The 19,408-nt window shown below is 37.5% G+C and overlaps 1 protein-coding gene across 1 annotated transcript in view; it reads right to left on the reverse strand.

Moving 5' to 3' along the window:
- Positions 1 to 18,906: 18,906 nt before the first annotated feature.
- The window catches only part of SLC27A6 (solute carrier family 27 member 6), a 67,221-nt gene continuing 66,719 nt past the window's right edge, over positions 18,907 to 19,408 (reverse strand). Inside the window, exon 10 of the mRNA XM_044228343.1 lies at positions 18,907 to 19,346. Within this exon, the coding sequence (XP_044084278.1) occupies positions 19,170 to 19,346 (177 nt within the window). The 3' untranslated portion in view covers positions 18,907 to 19,169. The remainder of the gene's footprint in view (positions 19,347 to 19,408) is intronic.

The raw sequence follows: 19,408 nt of genomic DNA on the forward strand, positions 1-19,408 counted from the left end.
CCCGCTGAGCAGAGAGCCTGAGCAGGACCCTGAGATCATGACCTGAGCCAAATGCCAAGGCTTCAATCCACTGAGCCAACTAAGAGGTATTTTATTTTATTTTTTAAAAAAGATTTTATTTATTTATTTCAGAGAGAGAGTGAGTGAGAGAGAGCCTGAGAGGGGAGAGGGTCAGAGGGAGAAAGAGACTCCCCACTGAGCAGGAGCCCGATGTGGGACTGGATCCTGAGACTCCGGGATCACGACCTGAGCTAAAGGCAGTCGCCCAACCAACTGAGCCACCCAGGTGCCCAAGAGGTATTTTAAAATAGTAAGGTACAGTTGCTCATATATTTTTGCATTCAGAAAGCAGGACCTAACACAGTTACCAAAGCTAATACAAGCTGACTAGTTGGTTATTGGTAACTATTATTAAAATCAAATCATGGGACACCCGGCTGGTTTAGTCAGAAGGGCATGGGACTTTTGACTCAGGGGTTGTGAGTTTGGACGCTATGTTGGGTGGAGACATTATTTAAATAAATAAATAAAATAAAAAAATAAATTAAAACTTAAAAAATAAAATCACCTCTTTTGTCGTAAACACATTTTTTCCCTCTGTGTAGACTGTTACTGCTAGGATAAAGTTTATGGGGATGACAAAGCAATAAATACAAAATTTGAAAGAACAACATGAAGTAGAGGAATGCCTTATCATTTCTGTATTTACATATTCCTGTATATGTGATGTACACAAGCAGAAATCATGCATACAAATATATAAAATATATTATAAATTTTAAGTGTAAACTTTTGTCAGGTAAAGTGTCTTCATATAATAAAGGATACCTAGACACAGAGAAGTTAAATGTATCCAACATCACAAAACTTTTAAGCAGCAGAATATGGAATACAATCTAGTTCTCCTGAACATATTACATTGTATCTAATAACTGATATTTAAAAACATTCATTAAGTTTAACTGGGATAGTATTTCATGATGAGTTTTAAGCAAGAATCAAATTACAGCTTGAATAGTATGGATTTTATGTTCATGTTTTTCTGGAATTTTAAATAACTAAAATGTCTGTCTCACAGTTAAAAATATTTTTCATATATTGTAATTTCTTTTTTTGATGTTTGTTATTTTATTACTATGGAATTCTCTACTTTCTAAATAAGATGGGCTAAATTTAATTTAAACATTAAGTCTTTAACTCAGAAATTTTAATATAACTAAAGGCTACCACAATGTCTTAAAATATGAAAGCTTTTCTAATACTTGATTCATTTTAATCCATTCAATTTTTATAATGGGAAACCATAAAACATATTAAGTAATAGAGACTAATTTACTGGGTATTTTCCATGTGTCATGCACTTATGCCATATTTGTGCCAATAAAACTTCCTTCTCTTTAAAATATTGATATATATTAGTTCCAACTTTTATTACATATGATACTTTATATCTATATTTTAGAAATAAGCAATGTAGAAAATCAAAACACTTATGTTACAATAAAATAATCCACAATTGCATGTATACCATGATTACAATATAAAAATATTCATGCATATACACAATGAAATGTAAAAATACATTTTCTAAAATAGGGTTATAGATTTGTGTTACTCTAAACATTTACATAATATGATATATTATTTCAATAAAAACTGAGTGCTCTGTGTGTTTATGTTTCTCAAATGAGAAAACGGATGTTTTCTCATATTGTGGCTTAAATTTTTATCTTCTTAATGATGTATTTAGAGAAACACAGATCTCAATTTCATTGAATAAGAGATATCAGTCTTCCTTAGTGTTTGGTTCTGTTTAAATTTCTACACATCACAAGTTCATATTCTCTCTTCTAAAAACATCATAATTTTTACTTTCATGCTTAAATTTGCAATTGATTTGTAACTGATTTTTGTTTGTGGCAGGATGTTGAAAGAAGTTTCATTACTTTTCCACATGAATATCCAATTTTCACAACATGGTATTTGGAAATCATTGTCATTTCCCCAACACTCTCCAGGGCTACTTTTCCACAAGTCAAATGTCCATATGCACACTGTTATATTTTCTCGTTTCCAGTTCTGGTCCTAGTTTTATTTCTCTATCTTTGTGATATCATGATAATATTATTTTAGCTGTATAATAAATCTTTAATTACAGATTTTATTCTCTTAATAGAAGAGTATTATTCAGATTTACAACCTCCTTTTTTTTTTTTATCAGTTTCATTGAGTTGTATTTTTCTAGAAGAACTAACATACATTTAACTTAAGTCCTAGAAGGAAAAAAGGGAAACAAAGAATGAGGCAAGAATGAGGATATTGGAAGTGGTAACAACTAAGAATTTCCCGAAACTGATTAAAGACTTCAATTCAAAGATTGGAGATCAAATTTAGATCAAGATAAAATTTAAGTTAGAGGCAAATAAATGAGAAAATGGTTACAGAATTCACAATAGTAGAAAAAGGAACAAAGAAGCAAATTACATAAAAAGATTTTAACTCATATACTGTAGATTTTAGGTACAAATTCAAATACCAGTTACACTGCATGTAAATAATAGTTTGAGTGCTAGGATCAGGCTGTTTCAGAACCTCTCAGATGCCCTCAAGCTATTGTGCCTTCTCTGCAGGAGAGTCTGCAGGAGATTGATTCCCAGTGGACCCTGACACTGACTCCCTATAAGGCCACCTTTGAGCCCTAATCTAAAGCCCTAATCTAAAGGTTTAGAAGAGTCCCTACCACTGGTGTCTTCTGGAGTGCTTCATTCCCTATCCCCCATATTCTTTCAGTAGTCGGGATGAGTTTCCTTGCCACCACCATTAGGTTAACCGAAGACTCTTGGGCCAAAGCAACCCTGAAGGGATTTGGCATTTCTCCGATTTTCCATCAAGACTCAATTATTTGTATTTCTGTCTTCTCATCCCCTAGTGTTTTACTACCTTGTTAGGATTCTGATAATGTCAAGTGAATTCTTTTTTTTTTTTTTAAAGATTTTATTTTTTAATTTATTTGACAGAGAGAGAGATCACAAGTAGGCAGAGGTAGGCAGAGAGAGAGGAGGAAGCAGGCTCCCCGCTGAGCAGAGAGTCCGATGCAGGGCTTGATCTGAGGACCCTGAGATCATGACCTGAGACAAAGGCAGAGGCTCAACCCACTGAGCCACCCAGGAACCCCACAAGTGAATTTTTTTGGCAACATATTTGATACAGGTTTTCTACTTTTCAGTAGGAAAAGTGGTTTTAATTACCTAGTTTATCCCTACCAATAAAGATAATTCTACTCTTATGATTTCTTTACATGTAGAGGGCCTATCATTTTACCTTTCTAACCTAGTTGAAGTCATCTCTTCATTTATTCTTTTAAAATGTTATTTATTTATTAGAGAGAGAGAGAGAATGAGTGAGAAAGTACAAGTGGGAAGAAGAAGGAGAAGCAGACTCCCCGCTGAGCAGGGAGCCTGATGCTGGACTCCATCCCAGGACCCTGGGATCACAACCTGAGCTGAAGGCAGACGCTTAACTGACTGAGCCACTCAGATTCTCCTCTACATTTCTTAAACTTATGAAAAATAAGGGTTTTAATATAAACAGCATAAAATCTCATTAAAAGTCAGGAAACCTCTGAGTTTAATCATTAATATTATATTTCATATTTACAATCAAGGGTTTAACAGATTTATTGTATGCATTGCCCTCATACCAAATTCTGTAAAGGTTCAGAAGGGTCTAAGTTTTATATAAGCATATTTAAAATTAGCTTTCTTCAGCCTAGCTAATTCTAGGGAAAAACAAAGTAATAATAGATATAATATTAGAGGTATGGGGCAAGTGATCTTCAAATATTTAAATCTGTTAGACACTCAAGAGACAGGGGCACCAGGAACTAAAAGGAAGGACAGAAATAAAGGGGAATACGTGCAGAAGACATATCCCATTTTTTTCTAGGAACTATGGCTCTCTGGAGCTGCTCTAGAAGAACTGGTAGTTTATCTTGTATGCAAATAACACTGAATCGGGGGGTTCATGTTGAGTATTTCTCCCATCTCATTTTCATAGCTTTATGCTTGCTTATGCTTGATAATGGAAACAATGGCAGATGGTAAGGCCAGTTAACAGGCTCTAAGAGACAGCTACCAGAACTTAAATGCAAGTTAGTCTTAAATAACTCAATTCAGTTGCTTTTCTTAACTGTGAACAGGAAATGTGCAGTCATTTGGCCAGAGAGAGATGGAGTTACTTTAATACTTCAAGTTTTGTTTAATGCAGTTCTGTTCAGAGACTGCTTTTGGGGCTAGGGAAGATTTCCTGGTAAGGACAAAGTCTCTGATGACTATTGAATAGTGAGTATGAATTACCAAGGTTGGGAAGGGTGTGGGGAAAGGTAATCAGCACAGGGATGTATTTAAGAGATGTATGTTAAAATCTCACCACGGGGGGCACCTGGGTGGCTCAGTGGGTTAAGCCTCTGTCTTCAGTTCAGGTCATGATCTTAGTTTAGGGTCCTAGGATCAAGCCCTGCATAAGGCTCTCTGCTCATCAGGGAGCCTGCTCCCCCCGACCCTTGCCTGCATACTTGTGATCCCTCTGTCAAATAAAAAAACAAAATCTTAAAAATAAATACATAAAATAAAATAAAATCTTACCATGGGACAAGCAAAGGAGTAAATTTTACCTCTAATCAGACAAAAATTTCTGACTTGACTCATCAGGAGAATGGCTAAAGGTACAGTTTACTGTTCATCAGAAATATAGTAGGTTGAAATCCTAAAATGCATCAAATTTAAGAAATTAGATTAAAAAGAGGGGCAAAGGACTTTGAGAACCCAGAGAAAACATCCTAGAAGTCAAGAGATTTGGGAGTTTTAAAAAGAAATAAGCACCCAAAGATGTCAAATAAACCCCATTAAGTCTTAACAAATGGCAAAACAATGGCAAAAAGCCATTGGGTTTACCAATATGTTGATTATTAAGGACGTGTAGACAGCAATTTGGACATCATTATGGCATCAAAAATAAGACTTCAGGTTGTGCCTGGGGTGGCTCAGTCAGTTAAGCATCTGACTCTTGCTTTGGGGTCAGCTCAAGATCTCAAGGTCTGAGATCCAGCCCTCTGTCACCACCCACACTCCCCCATCTGCCGTCCCCTCAGCAAGGGGTCTGCTTTGAGATTCTCTTCTTCTCCCTCTGCCCCTCCCCTACTCATGCTCACTTGTGTGTGTTTTTTCTCTCTCTAAAATAAATAAACAATCTTTAAATTAATAGGATTTCAGTGAATTAAGATGCAAGGAAGCAGAAATAACAAGGGTGCAGTAGACTTTCAAGAACCTTGGCTAGAGTGACATGGAATGCTATCTATTAAAGGGATGCAAAGTGGAGGGGAGGGTTCTCTTCTTTTTCTTCCTCCAGTAGGAGTAAACTAAGATCAGAAAGACTCAGGGGATGAATGGGAGAAATAGGGGAGAAATGGTACACAGATGGTGGAGAAAATACTGTGTGAGAAGGAGAAGTCTTGATGGGAAGTAGTGGAATGTTAAGTGGTTGGTCATAAAACAGAAGGACATTTTGAACAACTGAGGGTAGGCAAAAGTTGTTTAATGAAGATATAGATGTGACTGTGCCTGGAGAAGCTTTGCTGTGTAGATGATGCATGATCAGGCCTGAAACTATGCAAGATGCACTGATTAAGCTCTGCTCTGAAAACTCAGTTGAAGTTGATTTTTAATACAGAGGATGTAATTAAGAGAAATAAGACAATTTGTAATAGTCATCCACCTAATAAGGAGTCTCAGTAAGATAAATGACATTGTGAACAAATCCAACAAGAATATTTTAATTAAAAATCTTGCACTTAAGACTGAGCTTGAAGGACAATTACAGGATGGAAGGGAATTGCTGACGTTCCATAAAGATGATGTAGTCAGCATCAGGGCTGCCCTTAGACTTCAAGGACATCCAGTCCATCAGCCAAAGAAAATGCCAGTGGTCAGGACAGGGTGAGTATTTGAGATAGCAGAAGTCAAAGGGGAGGACAGGCCTAAAAACATTATGGGAAATAAGAGCTGAGGAAAGAGTTTTTGAAGCATTCACCACAATTCCTTCACTTGGTAATCTTCTATTTATCTTGGCCTCTGGAATTTAGTTAGAACTCATACATCCCTGTTTGCCTGGTTTATATCTGTTGTGACAGCACCGTTTCCTATTTAACTTTTGTCATGGGGTGAGCCTAGATGTAGGCACACCTGGTTGAACATTAAAACTAAGAAAGGTCATGCAGAAGTTAAGTGAATAGGTTAAGTTAGGAAGGGTAAGAAAATTTTAAATTAGATTGCTGGGTCCATTAGTGTTTGCCCAGCCAATGTATTTTGTTTTAATCTAATTTGCCCTTGATAAGCTTGATTTTATAAGCTTCGCTTTTCAAACTGCAGGAGATTAGCTAAGGCTGAACTACTGACCTGATGATAAAGATCTAATCACAGGAAAAATGCCTAAGAGGCTCATAAACCCCTCAAAACCTTCTCACTGAATCCCAGTGCTTTTTAAGTTACAAGCTAGCTACCTAAAAAGAAAGTTATTTGTGACCACAAGTGGTAAGTAAAGGACTGTGTTAGCCTATCTTTCAAGAAGAGAAAAGGGATGAAAAAAATCAAACTAATATCTCCTTTTCCTGTTCACTTGCTTTGCCTTTCCTCTTTCCCCTCTACATCCTGGAAAACGAACTTATAATTTGAATATTGCTTCTCGAATACAAAATCAATACAAGCCACTCTATAGGCCGGTAAGGGATTTTATAATTCAGGATAGGATTTTCCAATTTTGGCATTTAAAATGCCTAGAAGGCACATTAAAACACAGGTTGCTGGGCCCTGTCCCCAGAGCTTCAGTAAGTGTGGCACTGACAGGGAGAATGGAATGGACCTGGGGGGACCGTATTTCTAACAAGTTCCCAGGTGATGTGAATGCTGCTGGTCCCAAACCACGCCTGAGAACCACTGCCGACTGTATACTACAGGGTATACCTACTCAATACCCTCTTCTTTGTGTGCTCCTTAAGAAACCCTGACTCATTCTTCCTCCACCATACCGCTGCCCAGATTCAGTGAAAATTCAGGCCTGCACGGAAATCCCTGATCACTCCTGATTAGTACGAAGCCTCAAGAGCCTCTTTCTGACCCTCAGAGACTCATATAAGAATTAACTAAAAACATTTTAAGTTAAGTGGCTTCCAAAGTGAAAGGCCTGCTCACAAATCTGAAAGTCCACAGTTTACTGACACAAAGCTTACAGGAGCCAGAGGACTAGCTTATATGAACACACCCCGTATTTGTAGAGTGTACTCAACATTGGCGCCTGATCAGGCTGAAAATCGCTCATCTGAAGTCACTAACCAATTTCTTCCATATCTTTATATGATTGCAATCTGGATGACAGTGGGCAAGTTTGCAGATTATTTAATAAAATTAGACAACAAGTAAACCAATGTAAAGCTTCTTTAAGTTTTTTAGATACTGAAATTACTTGCAGAAACTAAGGGAAGCTATGGATATTTTCCCCAAGTAAATACATTCAATTTGTTTGGGGTGTGGAGGGACAGTGCAGTACCTCCTCAGGGATCTATATGCTCCCGATTAAGAACTTCTGCTCTAAGGGTTTCAGGTTGATGCCCTCCTGCTGAACGAGGTAGCTCACAATCCTATGATATAAAGGCCAATTCTGGGAGGATTTCAGTCAGGAGGAGCTAGGCCCGCATAGACACAGTCTATGTCTTTACCTTAATCTTCTTTTGTCCTGGAACTGTATTCATTTTAGCTGTTGAGGAAAGTTACCACAGACTTTGCAACTTTAAAACAACACAAACTTATTATCTTACAGTTCTGGAGGTCAGGAGTTCTAAAATCAGCATGTCAGCAAGGCTGTTTCTTCTGGAGGCTCTGGGAGACAGAATCTGGTTTTTTTTGCCTATGTCAGCTTCAAGAGGCCACTTGGATCCTTTGGCGGGTGGTACCTGCCTCCATCCTCAAAGCCAGGAGCCTAGCTTCTTCAAAACTCTCTGTTTTCATCATCCTATCTCCAGCCTTCTTTCCAAGGCTCCTGCCTTCCTCTTTCTCTTTGTAAGTCCTCTGTGATTACAGTGGGCCCGCCTGAATAACCTCAGATGTTAGTCCCATCTCAATATCTTTGTTTTCACCCCAGATTTTGTTCATTTATCTTATATATATAGAGAGAAAGCACAAAAAGGGGGAGCAGCAGAGGGAAAGGGAGAAGCAGGCTCTCTGCTGAGCACGAAGCCCAATGTGGGGCTCGATCCCAGGATCCTGGGATCACAGCCAGAGTCAAAGGCAGGTGCTTAACCAAGTGAACTACTCAGGTGCCACCATCCCACCTCAATATCTTTAACCTGATTTCTGCAAAGTCCCGTTAGTATTTAAGGAAACACATTCACAGATTCTGGGAGTTAGGACATGGATCCTAGGGGGTGTGTGTGTGGGAGACACTATTCTGTCTACGATAACATGCATTTTATTATTATTTCTCCAGTATATTCTAGCTTTTGGTTGATTATCATTATTTTCAACATGAGTCAAATAAAATTAATAGTAACTGTGGATTTCAGTTAAGCATTTTGAACTTACTACTAGTAAGGAATTTGGTAGGACTCTAATAGCCACTCCATGAATCATAGAAAACTTCTAAACTTAGATATTTATACACACCAATTAATAATGTTGCTTCTAGTTCTCTAAAACTTACATATTGTGGAAACATGGTTAACAGAGTCTATATTTTGAGACCAACTGAAAAAAATAGAAAAAGCACAAATTAGTTTAATCTTAAAAGCACATGATGTAATCAATCAAAAATTCTCGTGCTCAAGTATAGAAAACCAAGGAATGCAGTAAGAAAGACATGATTTCACGGAAATATTGTCAAAAATAAAGTGTTTTAGTTGCCTCTATGATAAATATGGGTTTTCAAGATAATAAATGAGATGAATCAACAGTACTATAATATTTAGAAAAGGGGAGAGAATATTCACTCATTCAAAAAAGGTTGTTTTTGAAGCACCTATGTAGCAGACAATCTTCACTTGGTACTGTTACTCTGTCCTCATTTTTTTTTTTAAAGATATTTATTTATTTATTTATTTGACAGACAGAGATCACAAGTAGGCAGACAGGCTGGCAGAGAGAGAGGAGGAAGCAAGGCTCCCCGCTGAGCAGAGAGCCCAATGTGGGGCTCAATCCCAAGACCCCGAGATCATGACCTGAGCCGAAGGCAGAGGCTTAAACCACTGAGCCACCCAGGCATCCCACTATGTCCTCATTTTTTTAAAATTTTAGCTTCAGAAAACCTGGGTCAAAAAAAAAAAAAAAATCACAGGACAGTTACAGGAAAAGGCCTAAACTTTAAACTCAATAAACAAACAACAAACTTTATTCTGAATTATTGTGTCTGTTCCTGCAGTTTTATTAGCAAAAATGTATTTAAAAGTGTTTTTTTTTAAATCATCAGTGGCATCCTGCAGAAGTTTTAAACTATCTGCTTTCCAGAATGTTCAGTTCAACATCACCATCTGCTGAAGGGGATTAAGAGCACACCTTGATGAGCATGGAGTAATATAAGGAATTATCGAAGCGTGCTATATTGCACTCCTGAAACTAATTTAACACTTTCTGTTAACTATATTGGAATTAAAATCAAATTTTTTAAAAAAGAAGGAAATTCTGACACAGACTACAAGATGGATGAACTCTGAAGACATTATGCTAAGTGAAACAAACCAGTTACAAGAGGAAAAATATAATAAATCTCACCATCTGCAACATGTGAAAACTGTTTTTCTTTTAATTTTCCTCCTATTTCTCATGAACAGCTCTCAGAATGAACTGCAGTATAATCATTGACAGAATTTACATTCTTATCATGTTTAGCTAAACATTTGATCTACTGCAATTTTAAGCGGCAGCAAGAGTAGCAAAGGGTAGCAAAAATAAATAAATAAATAAAAATCTTGTAAACAATTAATTCTGTCTGTGATGCTTTAAATTGCCTCAACCTTTTCCCTGGGCTCAAATCCCTGTTTCACTATTGTATTTGGGATAGACATACATTTTTAAAATCCTGAAGTGACATAAGCAGGCAAATGCTATTTGGGTTACAAGTTTTATGACAAAGTAATCAATTCTTCTTCTTCAATGAAGTAAACGTGGAAAAAAACAGAAAACACAAGTGGTGACCAATGAGTGTATCAGGCCACAGGACCAGGCCTCAACCCATTTGTTCAGTCGAGGCTGGCTTCGGCTGACCTGTCTCCCATCCCATTTCTCATCCGGTTGGCAGGTCAGGCCAGTGGCACATAAGTGGCCTGTGAGCCTCCTCCTTAACTTTGAAGATTTTTGTTCCAATTTTTTCATTACTACAATGACCTGGAATGACTACAAAGGCTTGGAAAAACACTTGTCTGGGCCCGCATACCATGCTGGCACAAGGATTCTCTCAGGCTATCTCAGACCACTTGTGCCTAGACACGTCAAAGACAACCCCTACCCACATCACGCCATGTTGGATAAAGGGGCCCTTGAGGTGGTGCTGACTCCCAGGACTTTATTCGAATTGGGGTTCAGAACACCCCCCAAACTCAAACACACCCTCAACCATTGCTTTAATTAGGATTTCTACTGTTTTTCTCTTTCCTGGTATTTGGCCTCAGACATCAGCTAGGGCACAAAGCCCATTTCCTGGGAAAAATCACACCACTATCTAAACCTTTCCCTTCCAGCTTCCCTTCCAGCTTTCCCTTCCAGCTTCCCTCCCCCCGCCCCCCTCTTCTCGTCTGGCAAACTTGAATACTGTCTCTGAGACAGGGAACAGCGGCTCTGACTGACACTTAGCTTACATTTCTGAAGCCCAGAATCTAAGCATTGACTTGTTTTGTTCTGTGGTATGTTGTATTAACAGGCCAATTTAGAGTAAAGCCTGCCTCTTGCCCCAGCGAGGTAGGATGCAGTGAGGAGGGAAGGGAAAATGGGGGAAAGGCTGGCTCCTGGGAGGGTGAGGAAATGGATACACGTGCAGTCTTAGTCTCAAACTTAGAAAGAAAAGAAAAAGGACGAATGTCAGAGTGAATATTTGGAGGAGAAGCGCTTAAATTAGTCTTGAAATTAAAGGAGTTTTGATGTGAAAATAGCTCTGCTTAAGAAGGAAGAGGACCAAAGAGTTAAATCCAGGGTAGAATAGGAACTTCCCTACGTGGGGGAGAGGGAAAAAAGTGTTAATTAATTAACCAGCTTTTTAATCTTTGTGTCATTTTAGTTACTATAGTTTTTCCTGATATAAGTTAAATTTTAGATTTTTAAAATGCAGCGAGGAACGAAATGTGCTGGGCAGAAAAGAATTCACTCACGTCGTTATGACTTCTCTTCAGGTCACACGGTAGTTGCAAGATTTTTACCTTTACGAAGGGCATCTTGCTGGCTCAGTCAGCAGACCCAGCGACTCTTGATCTCAGGGTTGTAGGTTCAGGTCCCTTGTTGGGTGTAGAGATCACTTAAAAAATAAATAAATAAAGGTTTTATTTATTTATTTTTACTTCAGGAAAAAGTGAAAAAAAAAAAAATACAGAGAATTTGTCCTCATCATCTTCTCCCCTTCTTACTGACTCTTTCAATCCTAAATCTCAGATGCTGCTATATATGCAAGGCAGTTGGCTTTCTGTTTCACTTAAAATTATATTTTTGTATTGTTACTGAAGTAATGCTTGTGTTTTGCTAGACGATTGTATTTTTCAAAGCATGATGCAAATTTTATTCTACACTATAACAAGGAAAGAATCCAGGCACCAGCCCATAAGCGCATTATAATCTCCTGGAGACTGTGGATTCTGAGAAACAAACTGAGGGTTTTGGAGGGGAGGGGGGTGGGGGGTTTGGTGAGCCTGGTGGTAGGTATTATGGAGGGCACATATTGCACAGAGCACTTGGTGTGGTACATAAACAATGAATTTTGGAACACTGAAAAAAATTAAATTAAAAAAAAAAAGAAAACAATCCACTTAGTTCTATGGAGAATGAAATGCTATGATTCCATAGATGATGATAGGAAACAGGCAACCTGAGTATGTGACCCCGCGGCCACAGGCTGACCCCAGATGATGCTGGCACTCTGGGAATAGTTTGCCAGCTACTGAGTAGCAGAGAGAGCCTCAAACCAATATAGAGATGGCCTTACTCATGCAATCTATTTTGGCATTGGAAAGCTTATTTAATCCATCTTTTAAAGTATCTTTTACAAAGATGTCTGGGTGGCTCATTCAGTTAAGGGTCTCCCTCTTGATTTCCGCTCAGATCATGATCTCAAGGTCACGAGACTGATCCCTGAGTCAGGCTCCACACCCCACATAGAGCCTAAGATTCTCTCTCTTCCCCCTCTCCCTCTACCCCTTCCCCAACTCATGCTCACATGCTAGCTCACTCTCTCCCAATAAAAATTTATAAAGTATCTTTTACATAAGGTAAGAATGACACAATTTGTTCTTATAAATTATTTCTTCATTTCTTCAAAATAATAGCCACTTGTAATTTTATTAACCTTTTCCCCTTCTGGCTATGGCTTACTCTTGTTGCTAATAATGTCAGACTTTGTACTTGACTTACCTTTCAATCTGATTTAGCAGCTTTCCTGAAAGTCCCATGTGTTTCCTCATACATAACACATCAGGATGCTTTTTTTCCTTTTTTTTTTTTGTTTTTCCACATCAGGATACTTTTAATGATGGTAACAGGAACCCCACTCAAACTAAAGGGATTTCATTGCCTCCCATAACTAAAAGTCCAGATGAAGAACAAATTGCTTGAGTGGTTCAATTTGGGATTTTCTCCATTTCTCTGCAATGCCCAGCTCCACATTTCTGTATGTGTTAGCTTTTCCCCCCTTAGCTCAATTTCCATGTAATTTTAATACAGCTGCTATCGACATTAGGGCAACCTGATACCTCATTCACATCTGGCTGGAGAGTCTGGCTTTCCATTGTTCTCTGGTAAAAGTAAGGAAGGACTTTTTCCCAGGAGCCACCAGAAAACTTTGTCCTGGTGCCTCATTAATGAGAATATGAGGCTGATTGCCATTCTTCACAAGCCACTGTTAAACGGAATACCAAGACCAACCAGTTCTACCCCATAAGCCGAGGTCAATTATGCAAACATTACAAATGATAGAAGAACAAAATCATCATCATCATCATCATCACTACCATCACCATTTCAGATAGGTTAAAAATATTAAACATATTGGCCTTCATTTTTTTTTTTTTTTCCTATTAGAGACCCCTACCAATGCATCTCGCTAGTGACCTATTCCACAGCATGGAGCTTAAAGTAGCTTTTTTCTAAACTTCTGTGTCTAGCTTTTTTCTTCCCATGCTGCTCCTGAAAGCCTTCCCAATCAAGCAAGTTCTCTCTTGCTGGGTTCTGCTAAATAAAGGTAAGTGAATATCCTGTATGCTATTCATTCCTATATTAACTTGCTGATTAATTGACACTTAGATAGCTTTGTGATGAATAATAAGAAGGAATATTAGTTGTTAATTATGGTAATTGTTGTCATATGTGAATTAGTAAGGCTTGGGAATCCACCTTTTCAGGAACGTAACCCTCTACCGAAATCTTGTTTCCATGGGAAAATGAATTTATCTTCTATCATTTCCATTGGCATAAATTCATTTATTATTTGAATTAGCATATGGCTCTAAACTTAAATACCAGTTTTTATAAATTAATGTGACCTTTCATTCATTCAATAAAAATGATATTGCACAGGGGCACTTGGGTGGCACAGTCGGTTAAGCATCTGCCTTCGGCTCAGGTCATGATCTCAGGGTCCTGGGATCGAGCCCCGCATCGGGCTCTCTGCTCAGCAGGGAGCCTGCTTCCCACTCTCTCTCTGCCTGCCTCTCTGCCTACTTATGATCTCTCTCTCTGTCAAATAAATAAATAAAATCTTTAAAAAAAAAGATATTGCACAATCTAATCCTGTAGATAGGAAATGGCCATCTCCATTTTTGCAAAATGAAGGCTAAACACAACTGTGCATATTTAATAGATAGATGCAACAAGCATTTTTTTTTAATTGAGTGTACCCAGGGCCTTCACATTTGTTGTTCACCTCATCTTCACAACATTTTTGGAAGGCAGATTTATAACTTCTACCTTACAGGTGAGCAAAACAAGGCTTAGAGAGGTGAGTCGCCAAACAAAGGTGACCCAGCTAGCTAAACATTGAGGCTGCGAGAGGACAGAACACAGTAAATCCTGACTCCAGTTTCACTCTACCCATGAGTTTAAATAGGGAGACGTAATGGCTAGACACTGGACAGGACAATGCCAATACGGCAGTGAATTTAATTTCCAGGAATCATATATTGAAAGAATATTTTGCTACATGTTAAACTTAATTCATCTGTAGTGTGGGCCACTAGACATACGACACTGTTGGACCAGAAAAATTTTTAAGAAATAAAAATCACTACATATTAATAAGAGAGATTATTACTCACTATTCTTCTATACAATTTATAGAATATGTTAGTCTGATCTCTCTCCTACACAGAAACAGTAATTTTCTTAAAATTGCCCAACATTTTAGATTCCAACCATAGATGCAAGCATACACACCTCCAGGTTTTTACTGACCTTGAGAGTTTTGAGGAGTGCTAGTCGGCTGTTTTGCAGAGTATTCTTTACTGGCATTTGTGTGATGCTTTTTCCTATGATAAGGCCGGGGTTATCTATGGGTTATTGCCCACAGTCTTTTTTTAATCTCGTGTGAATGACTAAAGTCTAAGAAAAACTTAGACTTTATGAGAGTCTAAGAGTCTATATGAGAGATCTGAATTAATGCTTTGTTCTGCTTATATACAGAACTTTCCCCATTTCCCAGAAAAAATTAATTCCTCTTACCACAAACCCCATTTGATATAAATGTCTTTTCATATCACACAGATCATAATATCTTCAAATAATATTCTCTTCTTGGTTTAAATAGTGTGTGAAGGTAATTCAATAGCAAAATCAGGTATTTTGGTGAGGATCAAAACCAACTGACCACTCATAGACTTCCTTTTTAAACATAATGATTTTGGGCGCCTGGGTGGCTCAGTGGGTTAAGCCGCTGCCTTAGGCTCAGGTCATGATCTCGGGGTCCTGGGATCAAGTCCCGCATCGGGCTCTCTGCTCATCAGGGAGCCTGCTTCCTCCTCCTTCTCTCTCTACCTGCCTCTCTGCCTACTTGTAACCTCTCTCTGTCAACTAAATAAATAAACTCTTAAAAAAAATAAAATAAACATGATGATTTGGCTTGCCTAATAATCACCAAAATATTTGATTAGTGCAGAATTCACAGAAGTAGATTTGACTGTTATCTTTGATATAAACCAATTAGTTCCTATTTTTCCCTTACTGGTTTTCTTGGCAACATCAAGAAAGAATTGTCTTTTTGTTTGCTAAACTTACTCTGACAGAAATCTGTTCTCTATGTTACTGCTTTTGTGGCATAAGCTTTCACATATTATCTTCAATATTTGTAGCTCATTTGCATGAAAATATAACATCTAGTTTCAATACTGCAGCTCTTAATATATGGAGAATTTGCTTTCCTCTTCCATTATGTCATTGACAATTTATAAAACATATGCCTGTGGAAAATGGCATTTTTTTGGCCCAGAGGTTCACTTACAGATAAGAGTACATTCAAGAAATAGCACAAAGAAGAGTCATTGTAAAAAAAAGACGGCCAGGTGGTGGGTATTAGAGAGGGACGGATTGCATGGAGCAATGGGTGTGGTGCAAAAACAATGAATACTGTTACGCTGAAAATAAATTTAAATAATTTACAAAATAAATAAATAAATAAATAAAATCTTATTTAAAAAAAAAAAAAAGACAGCCAAAACCAAAGCAAAACAAAACAAAAAGACAGCCAATGACTTAGCTAATTCCATTCCCAAATCGGGCAGCTCGATGTCAGCATAAACCCGTCTTTGACCCGCCCATTACCGGTTTGGGTCCCTTGTTCCCATCCATCATGCCTATGGAAGCAAAGTAATCCCTTGGCTGCTCTTTCTATTCTGGCCCCAACTGATAAATAGGTAGAAAGAAGTAAAATATCTGCCAATTCTAAGAGAACTGCATCATGAATCCTATTGGAAGACCCTAAGAAACACAATCAATGACAATTCTATGATTATTTGTAGAGATCCTTTACTGCAATTTTTCTTCCATGTCAAGAATTAGAAGTTAAGAACTGAATTTCAGTTTGAACCAGAATTTATCTAATTTCCATTTTGAAGGGCAAGATGGGAGCACTTAATTTCAAGCTATTTTGGCTTCTATCATTTCCCTCAAATTTGGGTCTACATCCTTGGGAATGTGCTGTGGATACTGGAGAGGAGGGGGGCATTGGGTTACCCCACCATGCAGTTCTCTCTGGAAAAGTCAGTTTTATTTGGTTCCCAGTCAAAGATCCATGCAGTTAGCCACTGAGATGCCCCTATTCTAGCACCTAGCCCTCTAGAAGCCAAATGTCCTTCTCACTAATTTCCTGCTGAAGTCAGAGTCATGGGAACCATTCTGTCTCTGAATTAGCCTCGTGGCTTCTCATAAGTCTCTGTGACTGTAAGACCAGAGACTTTCTAATCTAGATAGATTCTAGAACCTCTCTTATCTACACTTTCTTGAGGATTTCATTTCTTAGAAACTAAAATCAGAAAACCTCCTTGCCCCCTGCTTTTGTCCTAGTAAACTTGGATCTTGGTAGGGGATCCATCTTTTTCATATTCTTTCTGCTTTGGAAGAGAATTCATCTTCTCTTCCTTTTGCCTCCCCCCCTTTTTTGTGTAAATGTTCTTAATATATAATAAATGTGGGCAACTACCTTCCCATGTTTCTAGACATTTTCTCTTAGTTTCTAGCTCTTTAAAAACTTTAATCCTTAGTGTCTTTTGTCTTAAAGAAGTTTTGAATGTCATGAGATCTTATTTTCTATTTCTTTTATGTCACGAGTTATTTTGTGCACTGATGGAAATTTTCTATATCAAGGCAAAGGCAGAGAAACTCATTACCTCAATTTCCTATAATTAATTACCCTAATTAATTACACAGAGGACCCATCTTGGTCTTTATATGTGTTTTTAATGTGGTTGGTTTCTTTTGCCTTTGAAGCATTTTTCAATGGTATAAGTGTGAGGCTTTTTTCCCCCATCCATCTATGGTTCCTTTGAAAACCTGATCTCATGTGTTTCCTATTTTCCAGTAACTTCTGACAATGTTTTATCCACTGAAGACAGTCTCTCTTGTTCCCTCCATTCCCCCATCTTTTAGTGGATTATTGTTTTCATGATATTTTGTCTTTTACTATAATGAATTTGACAAGAAAGTTACAGGTAAGGGAGTAAGATACGTATGCTAAATTCACCATCATTTTCTCATCTCTAACAATTTTAAAAAGTTATGAGTTAGTAGTAAAATGTTCATTCAGATTTATTGCAATAAAGAGCACCCATACATCAAAACTATGTATGTAAAGACAGAACAGACTGTTAATGGGAAAGGTAAAGAATCCAAATCACCAATATAAAAATCAAGTGCCAATGTATTCATTCACTTAATAGTTTTTAATGAAGACCGTTCATCCATTCTCATATATTTAACAGGAGAATGGATACACTTAGACTTATTTAATTCATTCTGACTTAAGAACTTTTTTCTCTTTTAAAATTTTTTATTTCTGCAAAGTTGATTACATCTTGTCATTTTTTCAATCTTAAAGCTTTACATTTTATTTCTATGCTACTATGCTTAACCTATACATTTAAAAAATATTTTAATTTCGTAACTCTTATTTTCCTAGTAAGTACAAAAAGGAACCACTGTATCTGCAACTTCTCTTCCAACCAAAATAAGCTTTTTTTTTTTTAAGGTTTTGTTTACTTATTTGAGAGAGAGAATGAGCAAGTGAGATAAGAGAGAGAGAGAGAGAGAGACAGAGAATGAACAGGGGGAGAGGGAGAGCAGACTCCCCACTGTGGAGGGAACCAGATGCAAAACTCCATCCCAGGACCCTGGCATCATGACCTGAGCCAAAGGCAGATGCTTAACCACTGAGACACCCAGGCTTTCCCCCAAATAAGCTTTTTAACAGGAGGCAAAGCTAACTTTCCTTCTCCTTGTACAGGGAGCTAGGTTTATTGGCAAAGGAGCTTCCTGTTGGGCTCCGCTCCATTTAAGCTTAGCTCCACAACCTCCTCCTGTGGAAGCGAGCTCACTTTACCAAGAGAGTCATTTTTGTGGTTCCAGCTTGAAGCAAACCTTGGAGGTTGTTGCTTCCAGACCAGAAGAAGTCCAACTGTGTGTCTTATATTGTCCTTGCAATGCATTTCTGTTAATAACCACAAACCAGCTCACAAAGTCTCTTCTGCCTCTGATCTTAGTGTCAATACCTACATTCTATTGTAGTCCATTCTTTTTCTGTATCACCAGTGGTTTCTACAGCTCTGTTGGGTTTTACCATTAATTTGGTGTTGTTTATGTATCTTCCAAAAATTCCCAAATGTTTTGGGCTTACTGGTTTTCTTGGTTTGCTGTAAAACACTTCTGTATTTCTTCTATCATCAGAATGTGAGTTCAATAAGGCAGACAGGAATGTATGCATGAGGTCAGTCAGCTTTCTTGGACTGGAAGTTTACAGTTAAAACATCAGAAAAGAACCTCAAAACACAATTAATGAAGATGATTTTATTGAGTTATAGGACAGGGTGCATAAGAATAAAACATTTGAGCAAAATTTAACCATTTACTAAAAACTAGAAACTTTCAATAGTAAAAAGTACATTTGTAGTAAGTTTCTAAATTGTTAACTACTGATTATTTAGAATCTTTATGACTGAAGCAAATATTTGGTTATGTAGTGAACCCCCAGATAGATAACAAATAATCAACTGAAGTTTGTTACGGTCTAAAACAAATGAAAGTTCCTACTTAGAAAAAAGTTGTTGCAAATTAAGAAAACACAGCATATGTTAGTTAATATCCATTTCCTCCTCCTGTATCATGTTAAAGAATCAGACACTTTCCTCTCACTTCTCCTAAGAAAACATATGAAAATCCCATGTGTAAAAATTCTTAAAGTTTGACCTTCCCTAACACTATTTGATTATAAAGTTCTTTGGTCAGTGGAACATAAGATTTTTTCAAGTTATCCATGAAATAAAGTGGGTCAGAAATTTTCAATGGACTAAATCCTTCTTCCATCAATTGAAACTTCTGAAGTTTGAATGTCCCTGTTGTTTCCATCTTCTCCTACAAAGCAAGTGTCAGGATTAATGGAATCATTTAATATTATCTAAAATCTATAAACAGAA

Source organism: Neovison vison, chromosome 1, assembly GCF_020171115.1.
Source record: "Neovison vison isolate M4711 chromosome 1, ASM_NN_V1, whole genome shotgun sequence".
Taxonomy (NCBI): Eukaryota; Metazoa; Chordata; class Mammalia; order Carnivora; family Mustelidae; genus Neogale; species Neogale vison.